Source organism: Fusarium oxysporum, chromosome 9, assembly GCF_000149955.1.
Source record: "Fusarium oxysporum f. sp. lycopersici 4287 chromosome 9, whole genome shotgun sequence".
NCBI classification, from domain to species: domain Eukaryota; kingdom Fungi; phylum Ascomycota; class Sordariomycetes; order Hypocreales; family Nectriaceae; genus Fusarium; species Fusarium oxysporum.
Genome location: NC_030994.1, coordinates 1,977,107 through 1,996,146, shown reverse-complemented (window position 1 = coordinate 1,996,146; position 19,040 = coordinate 1,977,107). Strand labels below are relative to the sequence as shown.

The window sequence follows — 19,040 nt, the reverse complement described above, 5'->3', positions numbered from 1 at the left end:
AAGATATGTCTCACCCTTTTGTGCGTGTCTCATGGTTTTGTGCCCAACTTAGCAAGCTAAGTTGGCCACCGTCAGGCCGAGCCAACGGGTACTTATCTTACGAGGTCGATGCGATAGTAGGTAAATTAACCGATAAGTTAATAGCGGAAAGTCTCCCCGGATAGCGGAATGTGGGGTTTGGTTCGCTTGGTAATACAACTACCTATCTCATCTCACTTAACGTCACAACCATCTCTCAACGCGTCTCTAAACCAAACATCGTCATTCATTAGCTGCTCCCAGCCAAAAAAAAAAAAAAAAAAATGGCGACACGCGTGATTCCAGGGCGCAGTTTCACGCTGCGAGGCGTTGTAGCTGGTCTCGCAGTTGGCACCATCATCTGCTTCTCCAATATGTACTTTGGCTTGCAGACAGGATGGGTTTCCATCATGTCAATGCCTGCGAGTCTCATGGGCTTTGGTATTTTCAGGCTCCTTGCACCGCATCTGAGGTTTCCATTTTCTCCTGTTGAGAACGTATTGCTCCAGAGCGTAGCTTGTGGCATGGCTATTATGCCACTTGGATGCGGCTTCGTTGGTGTCGTATGTCATCTAGACTCATATTATACCAAGAGATTGTTCTGACTAGCAAGGCAGATCCCGGCATTGAACTATCTTTTGGCTCAAGATGAGCAAGGCCGATCAATCTGAGTACCTGGCAGCTCATCATCTGGTCTTTGGGACTCTGCTACTTTGGCGTCGTCTTTGCTGTTCCCCTGTAAGCCATTATATGACCCGTGTCTTTCTGCTTCAAGCTTGCTGATACCCACCAGACGTAAGCAAGTCATCATCCGAGAGCGCCTCAAATTTCCCAGTGGATTCAGTACGGCCGTACTGATCTCAGTATTGCACGGACAAGGTCGCCAATCGACAAAAGACGAGCTTGACGCTGCTGCTAAAGGCGGCTTTGCAAGCCTCGTTCCTCGTGACGAGCCTCTTCAACCAGACGCCATTGGCCGAGCTGCTACGGATCAGGAGCATCAACAGAGTGCTGGAGATGACGTGTCGGACAAAGGAGACTGGGCAGCCAATATCAAACTGTTACTTTTGTGTTTTGGCGGCTCTGGGCTTTATACTCTGGCGACATATTTTTTCCCTATACTGCGCAATTTGCCAATCTTTGGTTCTGCCGCAGCTCACACATGGCTCTGGACATTCAACCCCAGCTTTGCTTATATCGGCCAGGGAATCATCATGGGGACCGAAACGACGCTGCATATGCTTCTTGGTGCTGTAGTTGGCTGGGGAATCCTCAGTCCGCTGGCCAAATCTCGGGGATGGGCGCCTGGAGATGTTGATGATTGGGAACGTGGTAGCAAGGGATGGATCATTTGGATCTCGCTGGCTATTATGCTAGCGGATGCAATCGTCAGCCTTGCTTACGTTGCCCTCCGCGGAATCTTTACCAGCCAAAAGGTTACTGGGATTATGTCTTCCCTACGTCAGAGAGTACAGGAACATGGCGTCTCTGGCCTGTGGAAGAACCTGAGCCATGACTATTCACCACTCTTGAGTAACGAGACTGAGCCTGCTCAGAGGCGCTATGGAGCTAATGGATATGCCCCTATCCAAGATGATGATGAGGAGGATGCTCCTCCGCACCAGCGCATTGGGCCCCGTATGGTAACGATCGGCCTTCTTGCTTCGATAGCTCTGTGCGTCCTCACTATTCATTTGGTCTTTGGTGACCTTGTACCGCTCTATGCCACCACCATTGCTGTTCTCATGGCTCTAGTGTTAAGCATCATGGGAGTTAGGGCGCTGGGTGAGACGGATTTGAACCCCGTATCTGGCATTAGCAAACTTGCGCAGCTATTCTTTGCCTTTATCATCCCTCAGACTCACAAGTCCAGTGTCTTGATCAACCTGATCGCTGGTGCCGTAGTAAGTAATTCCTATGCCTACATATTCAAGCAAATATTCTAATCTGCCACAGTCCGAAGCTGGTGCTTTACAAGCTGGCGATCTCATGCAGGACCTGAAAACTGGGCACTTACTGGGAGCAGCTCCGAAAGCCCAATTCTGGGGTCAAGTCATTGGAGCAAGCGTCGGTGCTGTTCTGAGTGCATTCATCTACCGTGTCTACACGAGGTGGGTAGCCTATCACTTCGCCATCTCATACTAGAAAGAGGACCTGGCTGACACAATTGAAATGCAGCGTGTATATGATTCCTGGTGATCTCTTCCAGGTACCAACCGCCTACGTCTGGATATTCACTGCAAGGCTTGTCACAGGCTCTGGGCTACCATATCGCGTCAAGGAATGGGCCATTGGAACTGCGGTTCTATTCGCAGTTGCCACTATCACCAGAACGCTCGCTATCGGTAAGAGATGGCGACCTCTGATTCCTGGTGGCATTGCTGTCGCCGTTGGTAAGTTGACTATGTGTGGCCCCGAGGGAGATACTATTGCTGACACCTGACAAGGCATGTATAACGTCCCATCTTTCACGCTGGCTCGAACCGTTGGCGGTCTGTTTGCATGGTACTGGACTCATATCGCGCGACGGACGCAGACCCCTCTAATCATCCTTGCTTCAGTACGTATCTTGTCCAGTCCATGTCGAAACCATCCTGACCCCTTTAGGGATTCATTCTTGGCGAGGGTTTCCTGAGCATTGTAAACCTCTTGCTGCAAGGCCTGGATGTTCCTCATCTGTGACTGCATCACATACCATATTCGACCCGTGGAGACACCATCTTCTCAGACTTTGCTGGCCGCGTCCAAGCTGATAAAAGATGCGTCTATTTCAGCTGCCATGAGTGCTTCCTTGAACCACCCTCAGAATCTGTCCAAGAAGCCCTAAGAACCAGCGCTCGGGCATTGTCATCAGCTGCCGCATAAACGATATCTCCGGAGAGACTCTGGGGCGACTTGGCAGATGATTTGGCCTCTGGAGGAGCGAGAAGAAGGCCCTGCTTCCAGTGTGTGACAGTGCCAGAAGGGCCGGTAGTGAACGCGACGCCTCCATGGTCTTTCTTGTCCCAGGTCTCTGGTGTTGTCTCGGCAGGGGGCACTGGGTCGCTTCTGGATGTCGTGAAGAAGTTGTCGAACCAAATGAGGAATCCGTCAACATTTTCGACATCACGGGTGAGTTTCGACGACCACGTGGCGCTGAACTGAAGATCCTCGGTCTTGACGGTATGGAGATCAAGCACCTTGAAGGGGTAGGGTTCACCACAGACAGAACTTTGTGGCATGGCCTCGACACGGGCCTCTTCGTAAATGCCTTCTTGCATAGTCTTCATATCAAAGCCGTAAACATCTCTCCAGAAAGAGATGTGGTCTGAAACATACTCGGGGTCTGCGATGGGGGCAATCCAGATTGTGGCAGAGCTGGGCGCGAGAATACCATCAGGCTTTAGGTAACGGTCTCGAGCATACAAGACACTTGGAAGCATAGCCTCATAGAGAAGACAGTAGCCCATCCACTCGCTGACAATAATATCGACCTGGTCTACAGGCAGCTTGACATCCTCGATGGCGCCCTTGAGAGTTGTGATAACATCGGACAGACCGTTGTGGAAAATGTTCTCCCTAGCCTTGACAATGATGTCTGACTTGTCAACAGCAATGACTTGCTTAGCGCCAGCCTTTGCAGCAAACATGCTCAGAATACCTAGGTCAAAACCTTTAGTGTTGAATCAAGATCAAAATCATAACTAGGCTTACCCGTGCCACATCCGATATCGAGGACGACCTTGTCCTTGAAGATGTGCTTATTGTTGTAGATGAAGTCACGATATGCATCAGTTCGTACGGTATCTTTCAGCATGGTCTCGTGAATTTCTGGACACAGTCAGTATAAACAGATCAAGATATCGATAAGTGGTGGGATGTACCATGGGCAGCGTAAGACTCAAAGTAGTAGGCAGAGTCATCCTTCTTCTCCGTTGTAGTCGTCTCGGTATCATCGCCCCATCGCTTATCAAGTGTCTGCTGAACCGTCAAGCGGTAGCTGGCAAATTGATCTCTGAGCTTCTCGAGCTCCTCCTCCAGTTCCCTGTTACGGGCTTTGAGATTTCCATCGTTGCATCCAGTTGCTTGGTCGTTGGTAATGTTCTCCAATACTTCGTCCAGAGAAAAGATGAGAGCATCGTTCTCCAGAACAGGCTGAAGGTACTTCTCGCCTTCGAGGTCTTTGGCAGAGATCTCCTTGGGCAATGGTGTGCCATTCTTTACATTATCACGAACAAAGTTGACGAGCTTGACAGCACCGTGAAAGTCAAGCTGAAGCTTTTGGACATAGCCGGCAAAGCTGAAACCATGGTTCTTGCTGCTATCCTCGAGCATAGCGGCAACAGTAGGGAAAGTTTGGGCGCTGAAGAAGGATGTAATGGGGATTGATTCCTCATCCGACTCCAGGTCGAGCCATTCGCCCTCATCAGAGATAGATTCGTGAGTAGACATTTTCCCCCTTTCACTGTAAGACCAGGCCAGATCAAACCAAGTTGAATTCCTTTAGGAGAAGACGAAAATTTGAACGAAGAACTCGAGTGGCCAGTATTGAATGTTGGTTGGTTTGGTTTGCACCGAGTTAGCTACCTTAGCTTGGAGAATATTTTGTGGGATCACGGTGATTGGAGAAGGCTATGCCCTGTTGGGGAATTTTTTTCTGGGTCATGACAGGTAGAAAGTTAAGGCACAGGCAAGGCGAGGTAACCTGCCAGATGCAATCCGCGAGGTGTTTGCTGTTAATATATATGATATGTCTGTAAGGGGGTATATCGCATATATCTCTGTGTCCGTCTGTTTGACGACTTTGCTGATGTACCTTTTTTATTTTTTGGCCTTCGGCTTCTGTTTCGTCTCTTCCTTTTCGTCATTGTTATTCTCAGACTCTTCGTCGTCTTCATCGTCGTCGTCGTCATCGTCTTCCTCATCATCATCGTCTTCGCCGTCTGATACGGTTTCTCCGAGCTCAACGAGACGAGCCTGCGGTCATGTCAGTCAGTATACAGCATGCAAATATGAGCACCGCGTTTCTTGACTTGCCTTGTATTTGGCCACCTTTTCCTCCAAATCGCCAAATACCATCAAGAGGTCATCAAGTTCGGACTGAGTGGTCTCCCTAGCCTCATTTGACTCTTGCAGCTTATTCTCAGTCGCCTCTCTAGCCTTCCTAGTCTCCTCTTTTGCTCCTTCCTTCGATTCTGATAGTTGCTTTTCGGCTGCGTCCTTGGCTTTGTTGGCAGCTGATAGTTCCGATTCCATCTGTGAGACATGTGAGTTTCTTGAGTATCTTCGATCAAGACAGATTGATAATCACATACCTTCTTGAGCTTAGCCTCCAAGTCCTTCTTTCCAGCGTCTCCTCCACTGAGCTGCTTCTCGAGGCTCTGGCACTTCTCCTCTGCTTCCTTGGTCTTCAATTTCTGCTGCTCCAGGTCCACCTGACTCTGCTCTCGATAAGCGTCTATCTCGGCATCTTTTCTATCGCAGAGGCTTTGCAGTTCCACTTTGAACTTGGCTTGTTTTTCATCTGCTTTAGCCTTGGATTGGGTCTTGAAATCTTCGTATTCCTGACGAAGGTGCCCTAGCACCTTCTCATATTTCTCTCTTTGCATATCTATCTCGTTCTTGCGTTGCAGCTGTAGTGCATTGTACTCCTTTTGGGACTATGTTTGAGCCAATGTTAGCCGACTGCACTCGTACAAACCGTAATGGCTGGGATAACAGGCACGCACCTTCATCAGAACAACCTCGAGACGACTGATATTCGCTTTGAGATCTGCCACTTCAGCATCCGTCCTCCGTCTAATCTTTTCTGCTTCGGCCTCGGCCGCTTTCCGGACTTGTTCGAGCTGCTTCTGATGATCGCTTTCTTGTGCTGTTTGTTGTGAACGCAGCTGAGCAATTTGGTTTTGATACTCGTTCTCCTTGATCGAATATTGAGATTGTAATTGAGCAACCTGCTTACGCTGATCATTCTCCTTGGACGCCAACTGACCCTGAAGCTTCCTGTAGCCGTTTTAGTAGGGTTAACACAAGTTGATAATAGTGGCACTTACCGCAGCTCTTCGCTATGATGCTTTTGTAACCCTTCATTCACAGTCTTGACCCGTTGCATTTCTAGAGCAGCGGTTTCCTTTGATCTGCGATGATCCGCCTGTTCCTGGCCTAGCTGCCCCTGAAGTACTGCTAGCTTTTCCTGGATCTCGTTCACAGCATTCTGCTTTTCCTCGACCTGGCTCCTCAGAGAGTCTACAAGTTCCCTCGAGACACCTTTCTGAACACCGTTGGTTACAACAGAGATTTCCATGCCAGGCTCTCTGTCAATAGCACGTGCTATTCGGCTATAGTTGTCCTTGAAGAACTCAACAAATTCCCTGTCGAAGAAGACATCAGGGAGTCGCCCTGGAGACGAAGCATCTAGCTTTTGAGGCAAGACTTCGAAATCACGGATAAAAGGGTGGCTGCGAAGTTTTGATAGGCGGTCTAGGTATACATCTCGATCTATGCGAGCCGTCAAGATAGAGAGTAATGTTGCTCTTGGGATTGGTGAGTCTTTTTGTTGAGAATTCGTAAGCAACACCAAGCAACATTGTGCACAGTCCTTGGACGATCTCGCCCCCGCCTATGGCTGGAGGCTGTGAAACAGCTTTGAATTAGGCTTTGAACGTTGCTTCCCTCGGCGAGAAAGTCGTTCACCGCATCGAGATCCTCGAAAAGCCAGCCCAAGAGTAGCATAAGATAACCGACCAAAACCCGAGTATCGTCGCCTCGACGAAGGCCTGACGTAACGTGAGCTGAAAGAGTTTGAATGGCTGTCACAACCTCTTCCCCGTCTTCCGAATCACCTTCGGTCAAGCCCATGGCTTCTGACTTGGCTTTTGAGTTTTCATGCAAGAGATGGAAAGTGATCACAGCAGCGAACCATTGCCTGTATGGATCCGAGGACTCAACTGAAGGCTGCAGAAGAACTGTCAAAACGTTGGAAGACTCGTTGGCCCCAGATTGATGTCCTTCAATGGCCCGGCCAAGAAAATGCAGTCTGACAGCTGGATGATGTGCAAAATAAGCTTGCAAGCACTCAGCCGCCGCAAAACGGACATCGAATTCTTGAAGGTCCTGCAGACACAATGTCAGGTCTAATAAGCCGTCGATAACGAATACTTTTTCGCCTTGGCTGGCCTGTCCATCGGCCGTGCCAGACTTTGCCAGAGGAGACAAAACCATCATCTGAGCAAATGTCTCCTGAAGCGGTGCGTTTTGCCGAATCACGTCACCACAAGTGATCAGAGCCTATATGATGTCAACGAAATGGTCTTCCGGTAGCAATCAGATTATCGAACCTCAGCCTTGATTTGTGTTTGCGCTTCATGGCTGAAGGCCAGTTGTAGAATGTGGTAGGCAAGGCCATGTTTCCATATAGCTGTTTGATTCAACGAAGTACCCGCAGAGCCCCTGACAACAAATAGACGAATCACAGCGAGGAAAGCATAAACATTTCGGTTTCGTTGCGCTGCTGCCCATGAAGCGATCTCAGACCCATCAGTTTGAGGTTTCAGAACTCGACCTAACAAATCCGCCAAACGGTTCATGCAGCCCGACTCCCGGAACAGTGCCTGGTTTGAGCTGTTTGATCGGAGGAGGTTGGCCAGAAGGATCAGGCAGTCCTCAACGGTGCGACCTCCTTCTACGAGGGCTCCGTCGGCTTCGATGATGGCAAACAATCTCTCAAAAGCATTCTCAAAAGCCACCAGCTTCTGTATTTCGATCGATGTTGGTGTGAGGTAGGTCAGGAGAATGATAGCTTCGTTGCGTATAGCGTCGCGTTGGTCATCGAGGACGGAAACCAGCCGTGGTATACCGAGGGGAGCAGTAAAGATACATTCCTCAGTGCGTTCTGTACGTGCGGAAAGTATGGCGGCTAGTAATTGCAAAGAATATAGACGGGAATAGAAATCGTTTGTTTCGAGGAAATCGAGCAGTAACGTAATGTTCTCTTGGCGTTGAGTGAACTCGTCAGCCAACCATAGGGCGATCTCCTCCGAAGCTTCGGGACTATCTTCATTAGGGTTGAAGAGCATTAACAACGTCTCGAGTACCACTTTGACGGTGTCGACATCTTCACCGTCTTTGCTTAGACTCCCTATTAGACTTCGTAGGGCACCCGAAGCTACAGAAGCTGGATAATCTTTGGCAAAGCTACGAAGACCCAGAATTGCAGCTCTTCGGTCTTCTAACAAGGTTGCTGAACTGAGGCGACCGCTTAGAACGTCGATGGTCTCACCAACCGATTGTTTCGCCGGGGCGCTGGCAATAGAGAACATGATTGCGGCGCCTCAATGCCATATGGCTCAAAAGGTTTCGAGAGGTTGCATGGAGCCCTTCCGGCGACTGTTAATAACGTCTTTCCTGTTGGTGAAGATCACTGAGGAAGCTATCCTAATTAGTCAACACTAGGTATTGGCTTCTTAATTCTGGCCAGCTTGTCAGGAGAAGATGGGAGCAGGCATGCTAACTCCATTGCTGCATAATTCCCGATTAAGATGCGATTCAATAAATGGATTTCAAGGTCCCACGCTGAAGCCACAGATATCCACTCACTTGCATAACGGTGTGGCTCAGGGTCCAAGCTAGCAGTCAAAGAATCATGTCGCGATTCGAAAAGCGACAGTCTTCATCCTACACACAACTTTCGTCTTCCTTCAAACGACAACTGGGGAGCCTATTCGCTTGGCCTTAGCGCGCTGTCGCCTCAACTCATTGATGCGACACGTCCTGTGAGAGGCATTTATTTTCTTTAGTCTCAGGTTTTGTAACCGCATTGTCTTTGTTCACCCAGAGTCTGCTCGCGCAACGAGCTCACCAGAAATTTCCGAAAGGTCGACTTCCGCAGAATCGCTACGATGGGTATTCCCGCGGCTTTCCGATGGCTTTCTTCCAGATATCCCAAGATTATCTCACCGGTAATTGAGGATCAGCCCCTTACCATGGAAGATGGCTCCACGATTCCTGTCGACACGACTCGCCCAAACCCGAACGGCGAAGAGTTTGATAACCTGTATCTCGACATGAATGGCATCGTTCATCCTTGTTCTCATCCTGAAGATCGACCAGCTCCCAAAGACGAGGAGGAAATGATGATGGAAGTCTTCAGATATACCGATCGCGTGGTGAATATGGTTCGGCCCCGAAAGATACTCATGATTGCAGTTGGTATGTTAAGCCATTTTTTTTCTAGCTCAGTTTCGGCCCTTTGGTCGGAGCTGTACATGTAATTAACTTGTTCAAAGCTAACAAACCCCCATAGATGGTGTTGCGCCTCGAGCCAAGATGAACCAGCAACGGTCAAGACGATTTCGTTCCGCACAAGAAGCCCAGGAGAAGGAGAAGGACAAGCAAGAACTTATCAAACTTCTAAAACAACAGAATGGTGGTAATTTGACTGCCGAAAGTGAAGAGACTGTCCTTAAAAAGGCTTTCGACTCAAACTCGATCACCCCTGGAACGCCTTTCATGGACATTCTCGCCCTCAGCCTGAGATATTGGTGTCAGTACAAACTCAACACGGATCCTGGTTGGGCGAAACTTAAAATCATCATTTCTGATGCTACTGTTCCCGGAGAGGGAGAGCACAAGATCATGAATTTTGTTCGGTCCCAGCGGGCATCACCAGACCATGACCCCAACACTCGGCATGTGATCTATGGCCTTGATGCCGATCTTATCATGCTGGGGCTTGCAACCCATGAGCCTCATTTCCGTGTCCTTCGTGAAGACGTCTTCTTCCAGGAACAGAAGGCTCGTTTGTGTAAGCTCTGTGGCCAGAAAGGACATGATGCCCAGAATTGCCGTGGCGAGGAAAAGAAGAAAGACGGCGAACACGACGAGAAGGACAAAGGTGTCGCTCTCAAGCCTTTCATCTGGCTTCATGTCGCTGTGTTGCGAGAATACCTCGAAGTTGAGCTCAGCGTTCCTAATTTGCCCTTCCGCTTCGACGTGGAACGTGCGGTTGATGATTGGATCTTTATGTGCTGTTTCGTGGGTAACGATTTCTTACCGCATCTTCCAGCCCTGGAAATCCGAGAGCATGGAATTGATACTCTAACCAAAATCTGGAAAGACAATCTGCCTGTTATGGGTGGCTACGTCACCAAAGACGGGCATATCGATCTTGAAAGGGCGCAGGTGATTCTGAGCGGCTTGGCCAAGCAAGAAGACGGTATCTTCAAGCGGCGAAAAGAACAGGAAGACCGGCGTGAGGCCAACTTCAAGCGGAGAAAGCTGCAGAACGAGAACAATGGCCGAGGCGGACGTCAAGGTGGACCTGCTCATCCGAAGAAGATCAACGGCCTCGAAAACCCTGCCAACGTGCTACTCCAACCCATTACCTCCTTTTCTGGGCCGAACGAGCAGAGACTGACGCACGACATGATTGTGAACCGCAGTAGCGCGCCAGATGCGAATGTTGCCAACAAGAGCGCCGCGAGTGTCCTCAAAGCCCAGCTCCAGTCGCAGAAGTCACTATCAACCGCGAAACCAGCGGAAGCGGATCAAGATTCTGCTTCCGCTCTAGGAAAACGAAAGGCATCAACTCTCGAAGAAGGGGATGGTTCGACTCCTGATACATCCAATGCTCCAACTCCAGCAGCCCCGGCAGAGGAGGGCCCCGTCGATGATGTGCGCCTCTGGGAGGACGGCTATGCCGATCGATACTACGAGAAGAAATTCCACAAAGATCCCCAAGACATCGAGTTTCGTCACGAGGTCGCACGAGCGTATGTGGAGGGTCTTGCTTGGGTCTTGCTGTACTACTTCCAGGGGTGCCCCTCTTGGAGTGGTATTACCCGTATCATTATGCCCCATTCGCAGCTGACTTCCAAGACATCGACAAGATGAAGATTTCCTTCGAGAAGGGCAGAATATCTAAGCCATTCGAGCAGTTGATGAGTGTCTTGCCGGCTGCATCACGCCATGCCCTTCCGGAGGTTTTCCACGACCTCATGCTCAACCCAGAAAGCAACATCATTGACTTCTATCCGGAGGACTTTGAGATTGATCTCAATGGCAAGAAGATGGCCTGGCAAGGTGTTGCCTTGCTTCCTTTCATTGAGATGCCTCGCCTACTAGCCGCCGTTCAAGCAAAATACCCAGAACTCAGTGCAGCAGATTCAGCACGCAACGAAATGGGCAGAGATGTTTTGATCTTCTCAGAAGCCCATGAGAGCCTGTACGATGATGTTCTAACCAAGTTCTACTCCAAGAAACAAGGAGACTCCAAATTCAAGCTGAACCCGAAAAAGAGTGACGGCTTGTCGGGCAAGGTCGAGAAGAAAGAGGGATATGTTCCCCATGAAGAATTGAAGTACCCTCTTGAGAGGAATGGTATGCCCAATCTCGAATATGATCGATCAGTCAGGTATGACACCGTGCCTATAACGCACAGTCTCCGTTTGGCTAATATTTCTAGCGTCTACTACGATATGCCTTCCGTTTCACAAACACACAAGTCGATGCTGCTTCGTGGGGTTCAGCTTCCGAAGCCTGCTCTCACACAAAGCGACATTCAAGATATCCGGAATAAGGCCAACCGCGGAGGCAGGAATGGCGGCTTCGGACGAGGAGGCCACAATCGAGGTGGCTACAATGGCCCTGGTATGTCGCGCGGGCCTCAGCATGACAGGCACCAAGGAGGATATGGTAGATCCAATGGCCATTACCCTCCGCCGGCCGCTTCTCATGTGCCTCCACCACCAGGAGCCCCTGGATTCGGGATCGGGGTACCACCACCGCCCCCACCAGCTCATTATTACAATCACCAGCAGTACGACAACCGCCACGGCGGTGCTCCAGGCTATAACAACCAATACAGAGGCCCACCACAGCCACCTCACGGTGCTTCTGGTTATCAGGGGTACGGAGGACAATCCTATGATAGAGGACGAGGCTCAGGAGGCTATGGTTCTCGAGGTAACTACCGAGATGGGCGGTCATACAGGTAGTTTGTGGAACTAAAGACGTAGAGATGGCGGATAAATGAATAAGTTCTCTATCAAAGCTTTGGAGATTGATCAACCGTGCCAAGGTACATTATATACGGCACTGTGTATGACCAACTGAAAATGGAATGAATTAAATCAATACCAGAGCAGTGAAGCTCGGGATTTTGGCCTTTATATATTAATTATAAATACCTAAGATGGATTGTGTTTGAGGTCTTGAGATGCTGGAAGCCGTCGTTGGTATTTGAGGTTTGACTAGACTATTTCTGATTCATTTGTAGTTGCTGATCAAAGACAGCTAGCATCGAGATATGTGCATTTGGGAGTGAGAATTGGATGTTTACTTAGCTAGAACAGAGTAAGGAATTGGGGAATATAAAGTATATGATGTGCTTCTGGAGACTAAATTGATGTTAAATGCCTCGGTGCCTAGGTAAATTACATTATCCTCAGCCTGCTTCAGCCTCATGATAAAAATAACTTAATGCGTTATCCGTACTAAGGTATCCATTGAAATACGTTACCTTTCACGTCGTAGATGTCTGAAAACGGCGAGCTCCCCTATGCGTGCTACCCCTGTGGGGACTGTTCGCGGGGTTTGGCACGAACGCAGTGACCCTTGGGCAATGCCTGCCCGGTCAGGACAGAGGGACGAGCGACTCCCAACTTGATCTCTCCCAAATCTGCGTATCAACGCTCAATGCTGTCGCGATCATGAATTGCGACGCAAGCCTAGTCGGCTGCCTTGTCGACAGGCTCGCTACCAGAGTAAGCATCTGCATATCCCATGCGCGAGGCAGCTTGCGATCCCCTTAGCGGCTAGGGTTGACTGACGTTGGGTACCTCTCAATAGCTCCCCCATCGAGCTGGCACCAGTGGCCAGAGCCTACAGCAAGACGATGTCCTCCACGTTACAAGAGCCACCTTGGTCGAGCTAGGGAAACACATCTATATCCACAGTCATCGCATCGCTTCTGGTTCTACTCGAGGACCTTGCTCGCCCTTACGCAGCCGTCGCCGACCACCCCAGCCATATCTTGGCCTCCGAGCTCTACATTGTTGCCGTTGTTGCAGACTGCTGTTCTTCCCATTGGGCCTCTCTCTCACAGGACGCAGATGTAGAACCGGCTCCAGCTCCTCCTCCGCTAGACGAAGTACTTGTGAGCCGCCTGTTCGACGCGTTCAAGCACCTTCTTGAACCGATCCCCGAGAACTGTATACTCCCAGCCCAGACTCTACTTGACCAAGTCTCGACGCGAAATGTCTCCGTCGCTCGCCCCGAAAGCTCTTCTGTCTCCTCCGACGCCGATAGTTCCCCCCCAAGCGATGAGAGGTTTGCAGAGACGTTGGTGGAGATGGACATCCACATCAAGACAGTGACCGAGTATGTCACTACTTCCAGTTGGACGGCTGCCTTCGACTACTTGAGGAATGTCATATACACTATTCGAACTAGTATTGTTACGCAGCCTGGCGTCTCTACGCCTGGATCTACTCAAGATGCTGAGAGAGCAGCCCTCGTCGTTCTGCGATTACTCTCTTTCTTCTGGGTTGATGGCCCAAAGCTGGGTCAAGTTATACAAGAGATCTGCTCAAGCTTCCTACACTTTCGAAAGCCTTACCAAAACACTATTGCTGTAGTCTCTCCATTGCTGATCATGAGATGGCTGGATCGGTTCCCCCGCGAGTTCGTGCAGCTTCACCAGCTTCACAAGCGACTTGATGGCGGAGCTGATACACTGTTTGACATGGCGCAGGCTGCGACAGATAACGGACGTCGAAAAGGTCTATTCTACCCTCTCCAAACCACTCTGCTTTTCCTTTTGCCGGATGTTTTTGAGGTAGCGAGCAATATGCGCGAAGCAAAGAGCAGCAGCATGGTGAAGAAAGTTACCTTTCTAGACGGACTGAGAAAAGCTTCGCGCAATCGAAACGAGCAAGCAGCTTATTGTCTGGTTTCTCTGCTCCGTGCTGCCAGACATTTTGATGTTGAAAGCGACTCGGCGCTTGTCAGTTATGCTTTGGATGTTCAGGATGAAGTCCGCGATGCTGTTTTTCGCCGTCTTACCGCATCAGAATACGGACTCTTTGATCAGGACATGATGACCGCAGCCTTTGTGAGCTTGACCCATCTCAATCTTGATACGAGTGTCAGCGGCTTTGTTGAAAGCTGTATCGCTCCAAATGCCCCAAGCAGTTTTAAGCTAGCTACTGTTCAGGGCTGTACGTATTTCGCTCAGCAGCCATATGCACTAAGGTACCACGAACTATTTGATGCGGCAATACCCTTCATGCGGACGCAATTAGAGGTGAGAATTGGCGACTTACCATTTCTGCCGGTTTTCAACTGACACTCTTAGACCGAAAATGCCAAGGCTGTCAGTACGATGGGTCGACAAGGGAGTGAAAGGACAGAACTGGTTTGCAGCATTCTCCAATTCTTGGATGCATCCCCAGCTCGCTTGTTAGATGATCTGTCAAAAGATGGTTCAAATAATAGCTTCTTCAAGTCCTTCCTTCTTTGCGTATTGTCTGAGAATCCGGCCGTGCGTAAACTTGCCACTGGCGTTGCAAGCCGACTCTTTCAAGGCCATCTTGAGGCATACCGCCAATTCGATACTGGGCACCGCTTCGGCACAAAAGAACTTCGTGATGATATCTGGAGTCGAAGGTGAGCGCATTCTCAACATTCGGTCAATCTTAAACCCGCTAACGAAACTCCCAAGCTCCAAAGTTCTACTTGCTTTATGCGAGTCTGTCACCTCGAAGAAAGATGACCAGAGCTTGCGCGATCTACAAGACTATCTAGAAGCACGCTTACTACTTCTTAAGAACATCCCGGTATGCAATTCTGCACCTCTAGTAATGTTATTCGTGATAGTTATGGGCTGCTAACCTCTTGCAGGAACTGGCCAAAGTACCAGAGGACGCACCGGATGTCATCAATGCATCTTCCAAGCTCGAGACGACACTTCTTATCTCCCTTTGTTCTGCCAGCATTACAACTTGTCAACTGGTGACTTCCTGCACAGGATTGTTCATTCAAGAGTGCTCGATTGTCGACAAACATGTTGAGTCGGCAAAGTCTTCGGCATCAGTGCTTCGAAACGCCGAAGTCTACCGCGAGATATCCTCTCCAGCCTTCCGGTTCACTGGACTAGTTGCATTCCAGAAGCGAGTAAGGGGTCTTCTGCGCCGCATGCAGTTCCCAACGACGGGCATCGTAAACGCCTGGGAAACCGCATTCGATCGTTGGCTTCATCTTGCAAAGGATGTCTCAACATCAACTGTCGAGATCGTGGATGGAAGAGCGCTGGCCGAGTGGCGAAACTATTCCGGATTCTTGGCATCCTTGGGTGGCATTTGCACCGCTGACCAGGCTATTATTCTCGAAGAGCCTGCTCTTGGAGGTCTAAGATGGATCGACCGTGTCTCTTCTGAGCACTCCGAGGAACCACTTCTAACAAGATACCTGAGACTCAGTATCCAGCTTTTAGCTTGTGCCAATGTGAGAGTACGCGAAGCAATGCGAGATGTGCTTGCCAGTGAAGTCTCGCCTGCGCTTTACTATCCGCTATTTCGAGCCTTAGAATCTGAATTAGAAGTATTATTCACTGGAGCTCTGGCCCCCGTTGAGAAAGATCAGGATAGTGAAGTGGTATTCGCTGAGCAAGCCGCATCTCTACTTCGGGCTCTTGTGGAAAGACTAGAAAGCCCCTCTGACCTTGGCGCGGCCTCCTCAGTTCATCTGGGTGCGCTCACGCTTAACTTTGCGAAGTTCCTGGATGGCGTCACCGATACACCCAATACGCTAAGGGTCAAGATCCGGGTATGCCACCTGTGCGAAGTCGTGACGAAGCGAAAAGAGCACCTGAACTTGCGGGACGATGTTCGCATTCGGAACCAACTACTTGAATACATTTTCGGCTGGATTGCTCGACCTCGCTCGCCTCAGCACGGCCCTGGCTCCCGACAAGACGACACGGCTCGTGTGCAGAAAGACCTTGACAAGGCTTGTTTAAAATCACTGGCTGATTTGACTTTTCGTTTGCCATTGCAACCCTCCGAAAGCCATACTGATGCTGGGATGAGCGAGATGAAGTCGCAAATGTTTCATACATATTTCAACCGCTTTCTGTCCTTGCTTAACCATGAGCCATCAGAGCTGACTAGGACTGATACGAATTTGAGCGTCACTCTTCGTGAAGAGTCTGCATCAAACTCAGATTTGGCCATCACCATCTTGTCCAATTTACTTAGTGCTAATATCGATGTTGGCCTCAAACACTCTCTTAATATTGGATATCATGACAATGTTGAGATCCGCACTGCCTTCGTCAAGGTCCTCTACAACATTCTGATCCAAGGCACTGAGTTTAGCAACCTGACGGACTCGGCTGTGAGTGAGAAGTATGAGGAACTACTTGAGTTACTGACCAGTGATCTCTCCCTGGCCATCTCGATGGCCGTTGCTTGCCCCAGCACCGAGGTGGATGAGCTCACTATCTGTCTTCTCACTGTTTTCGAGCAACGAGGAATGATCTTTGAGCTTTTGGAGGCACTCATCAAACAAGAGATTGAAGATACCGAGAATGAGGCTGAGATATTACGACGAGGATGTGTTGCAACCAAGATGCTATCAGTCTATGCCAAGTGGAAGGGTGCTTCGTATATTCGAACGACGCTACAAAAGGTCTTGGAGCGGCTTATGCTGACATCTAAGGATCTCGATCTCGAGCTTGACCCTGCAAGAGTCAGCTCGACAGAGGAGCTGCAGAAAAATGCTTTACAGCTGCGTATTGTGGCCAAGGTTTTCATTGACGACATATGCGCGTCTTCTTCCAACATTCCACCCGCTTTCCGCAAGATTTGCTACACCATATCAAACGCAGTCATGCCACGGTTCCCCGATGCCAAGTACACAGCTGTGGGAGCCTTCATCTTCCTACGATTCTTTTGCCCAGCTATCGTTGCTCCTGAAGTCGAGGGTCTCGTGTCGACAGCACCATCTAAAGAAATGCGGCGCGGTTTACTTCTTATTGCCAAGGTCATTCAGAACCTCGCCAATAACGTGTTGTTTGGAGCAAAAGAGCCATACATGTTTCCCCTTAACGACTTCTTGACACAGAATATTTATCATGTTACGACGTTTCTTCGCGAGATTTCGGTTCCTCCCAATCAGTTGGAGGTGCAAGGCACGACGGAATCGTTCGACTTTGGATCTTGTGTTGCGCTGCATCGTTTCCTCTACGATCATTGGGACCATGTACGCCAAACACTTATCTCACGCGAGAGAAAGGATTACGGTAAGACATCTGGGGATGTTGTCCGTGGGAGATCACCAGTCCTGGAACCGCTGAGAAACCTGATTGCGAATCTTGGTCCACCACCACTTGCTGTTTCGTGGAACAGACCCCAAGTCTCATCCAATAGCCCACCGCTGTACTCTCGATTTCAAAACTTCATGCTCCGAAATGCCTTTCGAAGTACGGAATCATTCTTGACGGCACGTGCTGTTTACGATGGTGGTGAAAGCAAGGTGAGTCCGAAGTATTAGACAAACTATAATATTGGCTGAACATGAACAGGACGGCTTGTCTATAATCTGCGTCATTTTGCGTCACATTGAGACGGAGAGCATCGACTATGACACATTAATGTATTGCTACCTCAAAATTGCCAGCAGGTTGTGGCACAGACCCTTTGGCATCTTAATCGATGCGACCTGCTATAATGGCCGCAACGAGCCTCAGGATGACCTGTTCAAGAAGTTGGAGCTCCTAACACCCTCGGAGCTGTCACAAAACCTTAGCCGTATTTATGTTTATAACATGAACAGTGCATTCAAGTAAGTTGACTTCTCAGATTGACGGGTTCAGGTTTCTAAGCTAACCTCACTTACAGGCGGTGCTTTCGACGCCTACTGAGGGTATGCACCAAGAACGAGAACGGCGTATTTAACCCTAAAAACGTCGAATATCATTTGATAGGAAGTCTTCAGGACTTACAAGCGCATTTTCACCTTAGCCAGCTACATCTACCCAAGGAAACAATCAGTGTCGTGACCGATACACGATATGTCTTTCAACCGATCACCCGCTTGTCAAAGTCAAAGGGTAAGATTGAAGTAATTATCAAAGTTGGCAGTCAGTTTGTGCAAGTAACAACCACGAAAAAGCAAGAGATTTTCGCGGGATTTCGATTGGGCACGACCGTGAACGACATCTTCCGGTTGGGCGAAGTTGACGAAGCACCAACATCCATACAGACTGAAGATGATTCGGCTTTTGGCTTACGAGCTGACAACGGGAAGATCGTGATGTACTTTACGAGCCCAAAGAAGTCAGATGTGCTTCAGACGATCCGGGGTGCCAAGGCGAAACATGGCAAGGATAGCAGGGCTCATAAATCTGTTGAGCGCCTCATCAGGCCACAAGATGTGCCAGGCACGCTCCTGAATCTTTCGTTGGCGAATTTGTCGAGCCATGATCATATCCTAAGGCTGTCTTCCTACAATCTTCTTGGGGCACTTTGCCGGGCCTTCAAATTCAGCTCTGCTTCAAGGATCGTCTGCACCAAAGGTAAGTCTCAAGATAATATCAAAATGTCTCCGCACATAGCAACTAACTCTATTCCAGATGTTTCTGTTCCTTTAGATCCAACCCGTTTTGTAGTGGACATCAGTAAGGAGTTGGCATTGAGCGAGCCTCAGTTGACGTCAGACTTTTTGACAGAATTCTTCGTGGGCTGGGAAAGCTTCCCGGATGAACAGAAGCCTCTAAGTCTTGCCTATATGGCTCCTTGGCTTCCTGGCCTACGGACCAACATCCTCACGAATGAGCTGGATGGGGAGAAAGGAAGAGAAAGAGTCGCAATTCTATTTCGAAAGCTTATTGATGTGACTGTACAGGATCATTTCACTCACCTTTGCCTTGGGAACAATCTGTATGGCCAAGGATCGGTTCAGACGAAAATCTTGCTCGAGGGTTTTCCTAGATGAGCTCCTGAAGTCAGCAATGAGCTATAGCGCGCATGACGAATCTTTAGAGG

General features: G+C 49.4%; 6 protein-coding genes across 6 annotated transcripts; 3 read left to right on the top strand and 3 right to left on the bottom strand.

Moving 5' to 3' along the window:
- Window positions 1–392: 392 nt before the first annotated feature.
- Window positions 393–2,700, top strand: FOXG_12639 (uncharacterized protein; the record flags this gene model as incomplete). Its single annotated transcript, XM_018392464.1, has 7 exons — window positions 393–581; window positions 701–756; window positions 812–1,922; window positions 1,975–2,129; window positions 2,197–2,411; window positions 2,466–2,578; window positions 2,626–2,700. 7 exons carry the CDS (start codon window positions 393–395, stop codon window positions 2,698–2,700), a joined length of 1,914 nt encoding a protein of 637 aa, XP_018250979.1.
- An 83-nt stretch (window positions 2,701–2,783) lies between these two features.
- FOXG_12638 (protein arginine N-methyltransferase 3) lies at window positions 2,784–4,449 on the bottom strand (the record flags this gene model as incomplete). Its single annotated transcript, XM_018392463.1, has 3 exons — window positions 2,784–3,658; window positions 3,712–3,828; window positions 3,882–4,449. The coding sequence occupies 3 exons, from the start codon at window positions 4,447–4,449 to the stop codon at window positions 2,784–2,786; spliced, it is 1,560 nt and encodes a 519-aa protein (XP_018250978.1).
- Window positions 4,450–4,818: 369 nt separating this feature from the next.
- On the bottom strand, window positions 4,819–6,301 carry FOXG_12637 (uncharacterized protein; the record flags this gene model as incomplete). Its single annotated transcript, XM_018392462.1, has 5 exons — window positions 4,819–4,974; window positions 5,035–5,253; window positions 5,313–5,657; window positions 5,727–6,000; window positions 6,051–6,301. 5 exons carry the CDS (start codon window positions 6,299–6,301, stop codon window positions 4,819–4,821), a joined length of 1,245 nt encoding a protein of 414 aa, XP_018250977.1.
- A 206-nt stretch (window positions 6,302–6,507) lies between these two features.
- FOXG_20734 (uncharacterized protein) lies at window positions 6,508–8,315 on the bottom strand (the record flags this gene model as incomplete). Its single annotated transcript, XM_018401039.1, has 2 exons — window positions 6,508–7,284; window positions 7,335–8,315. 2 exons carry the CDS (start codon window positions 8,313–8,315, stop codon window positions 6,508–6,510), a joined length of 1,758 nt encoding a protein of 585 aa, XP_018250976.1.
- Window positions 8,316–8,894: 579 nt separating this feature from the next.
- FOXG_12636 (5'-3' exoribonuclease 2) lies at window positions 8,895–11,990 on the top strand (the record flags this gene model as incomplete). The annotated part of the gene is made up of 4 exons (XM_018392461.1): window positions 8,895–9,204; window positions 9,299–10,828; window positions 10,861–11,407; window positions 11,459–11,990. 4 exons carry the CDS (start codon window positions 8,895–8,897, stop codon window positions 11,988–11,990), a joined length of 2,919 nt encoding a protein of 972 aa, XP_018250975.1.
- A 556-nt stretch (window positions 11,991–12,546) lies between these two features.
- Window positions 12,547–19,040, top strand: FOXG_12635 (neurofibromin 1). The gene is made up of 8 exons (XM_018392460.1): window positions 12,547–12,758; window positions 12,844–14,299; window positions 14,351–14,661; window positions 14,717–14,831; window positions 14,896–17,529; window positions 17,579–17,838; window positions 17,895–18,571; window positions 18,629–19,040. The coding sequence occupies exons 2-8, from the start codon at window positions 13,346–13,348 to the stop codon at window positions 18,988–18,990; spliced, it is 5,313 nt and encodes a 1,770-aa protein (XP_018250974.1). The 5' UTR covers window positions 12,547–12,758; window positions 12,844–13,345; the 3' UTR covers window positions 18,991–19,040.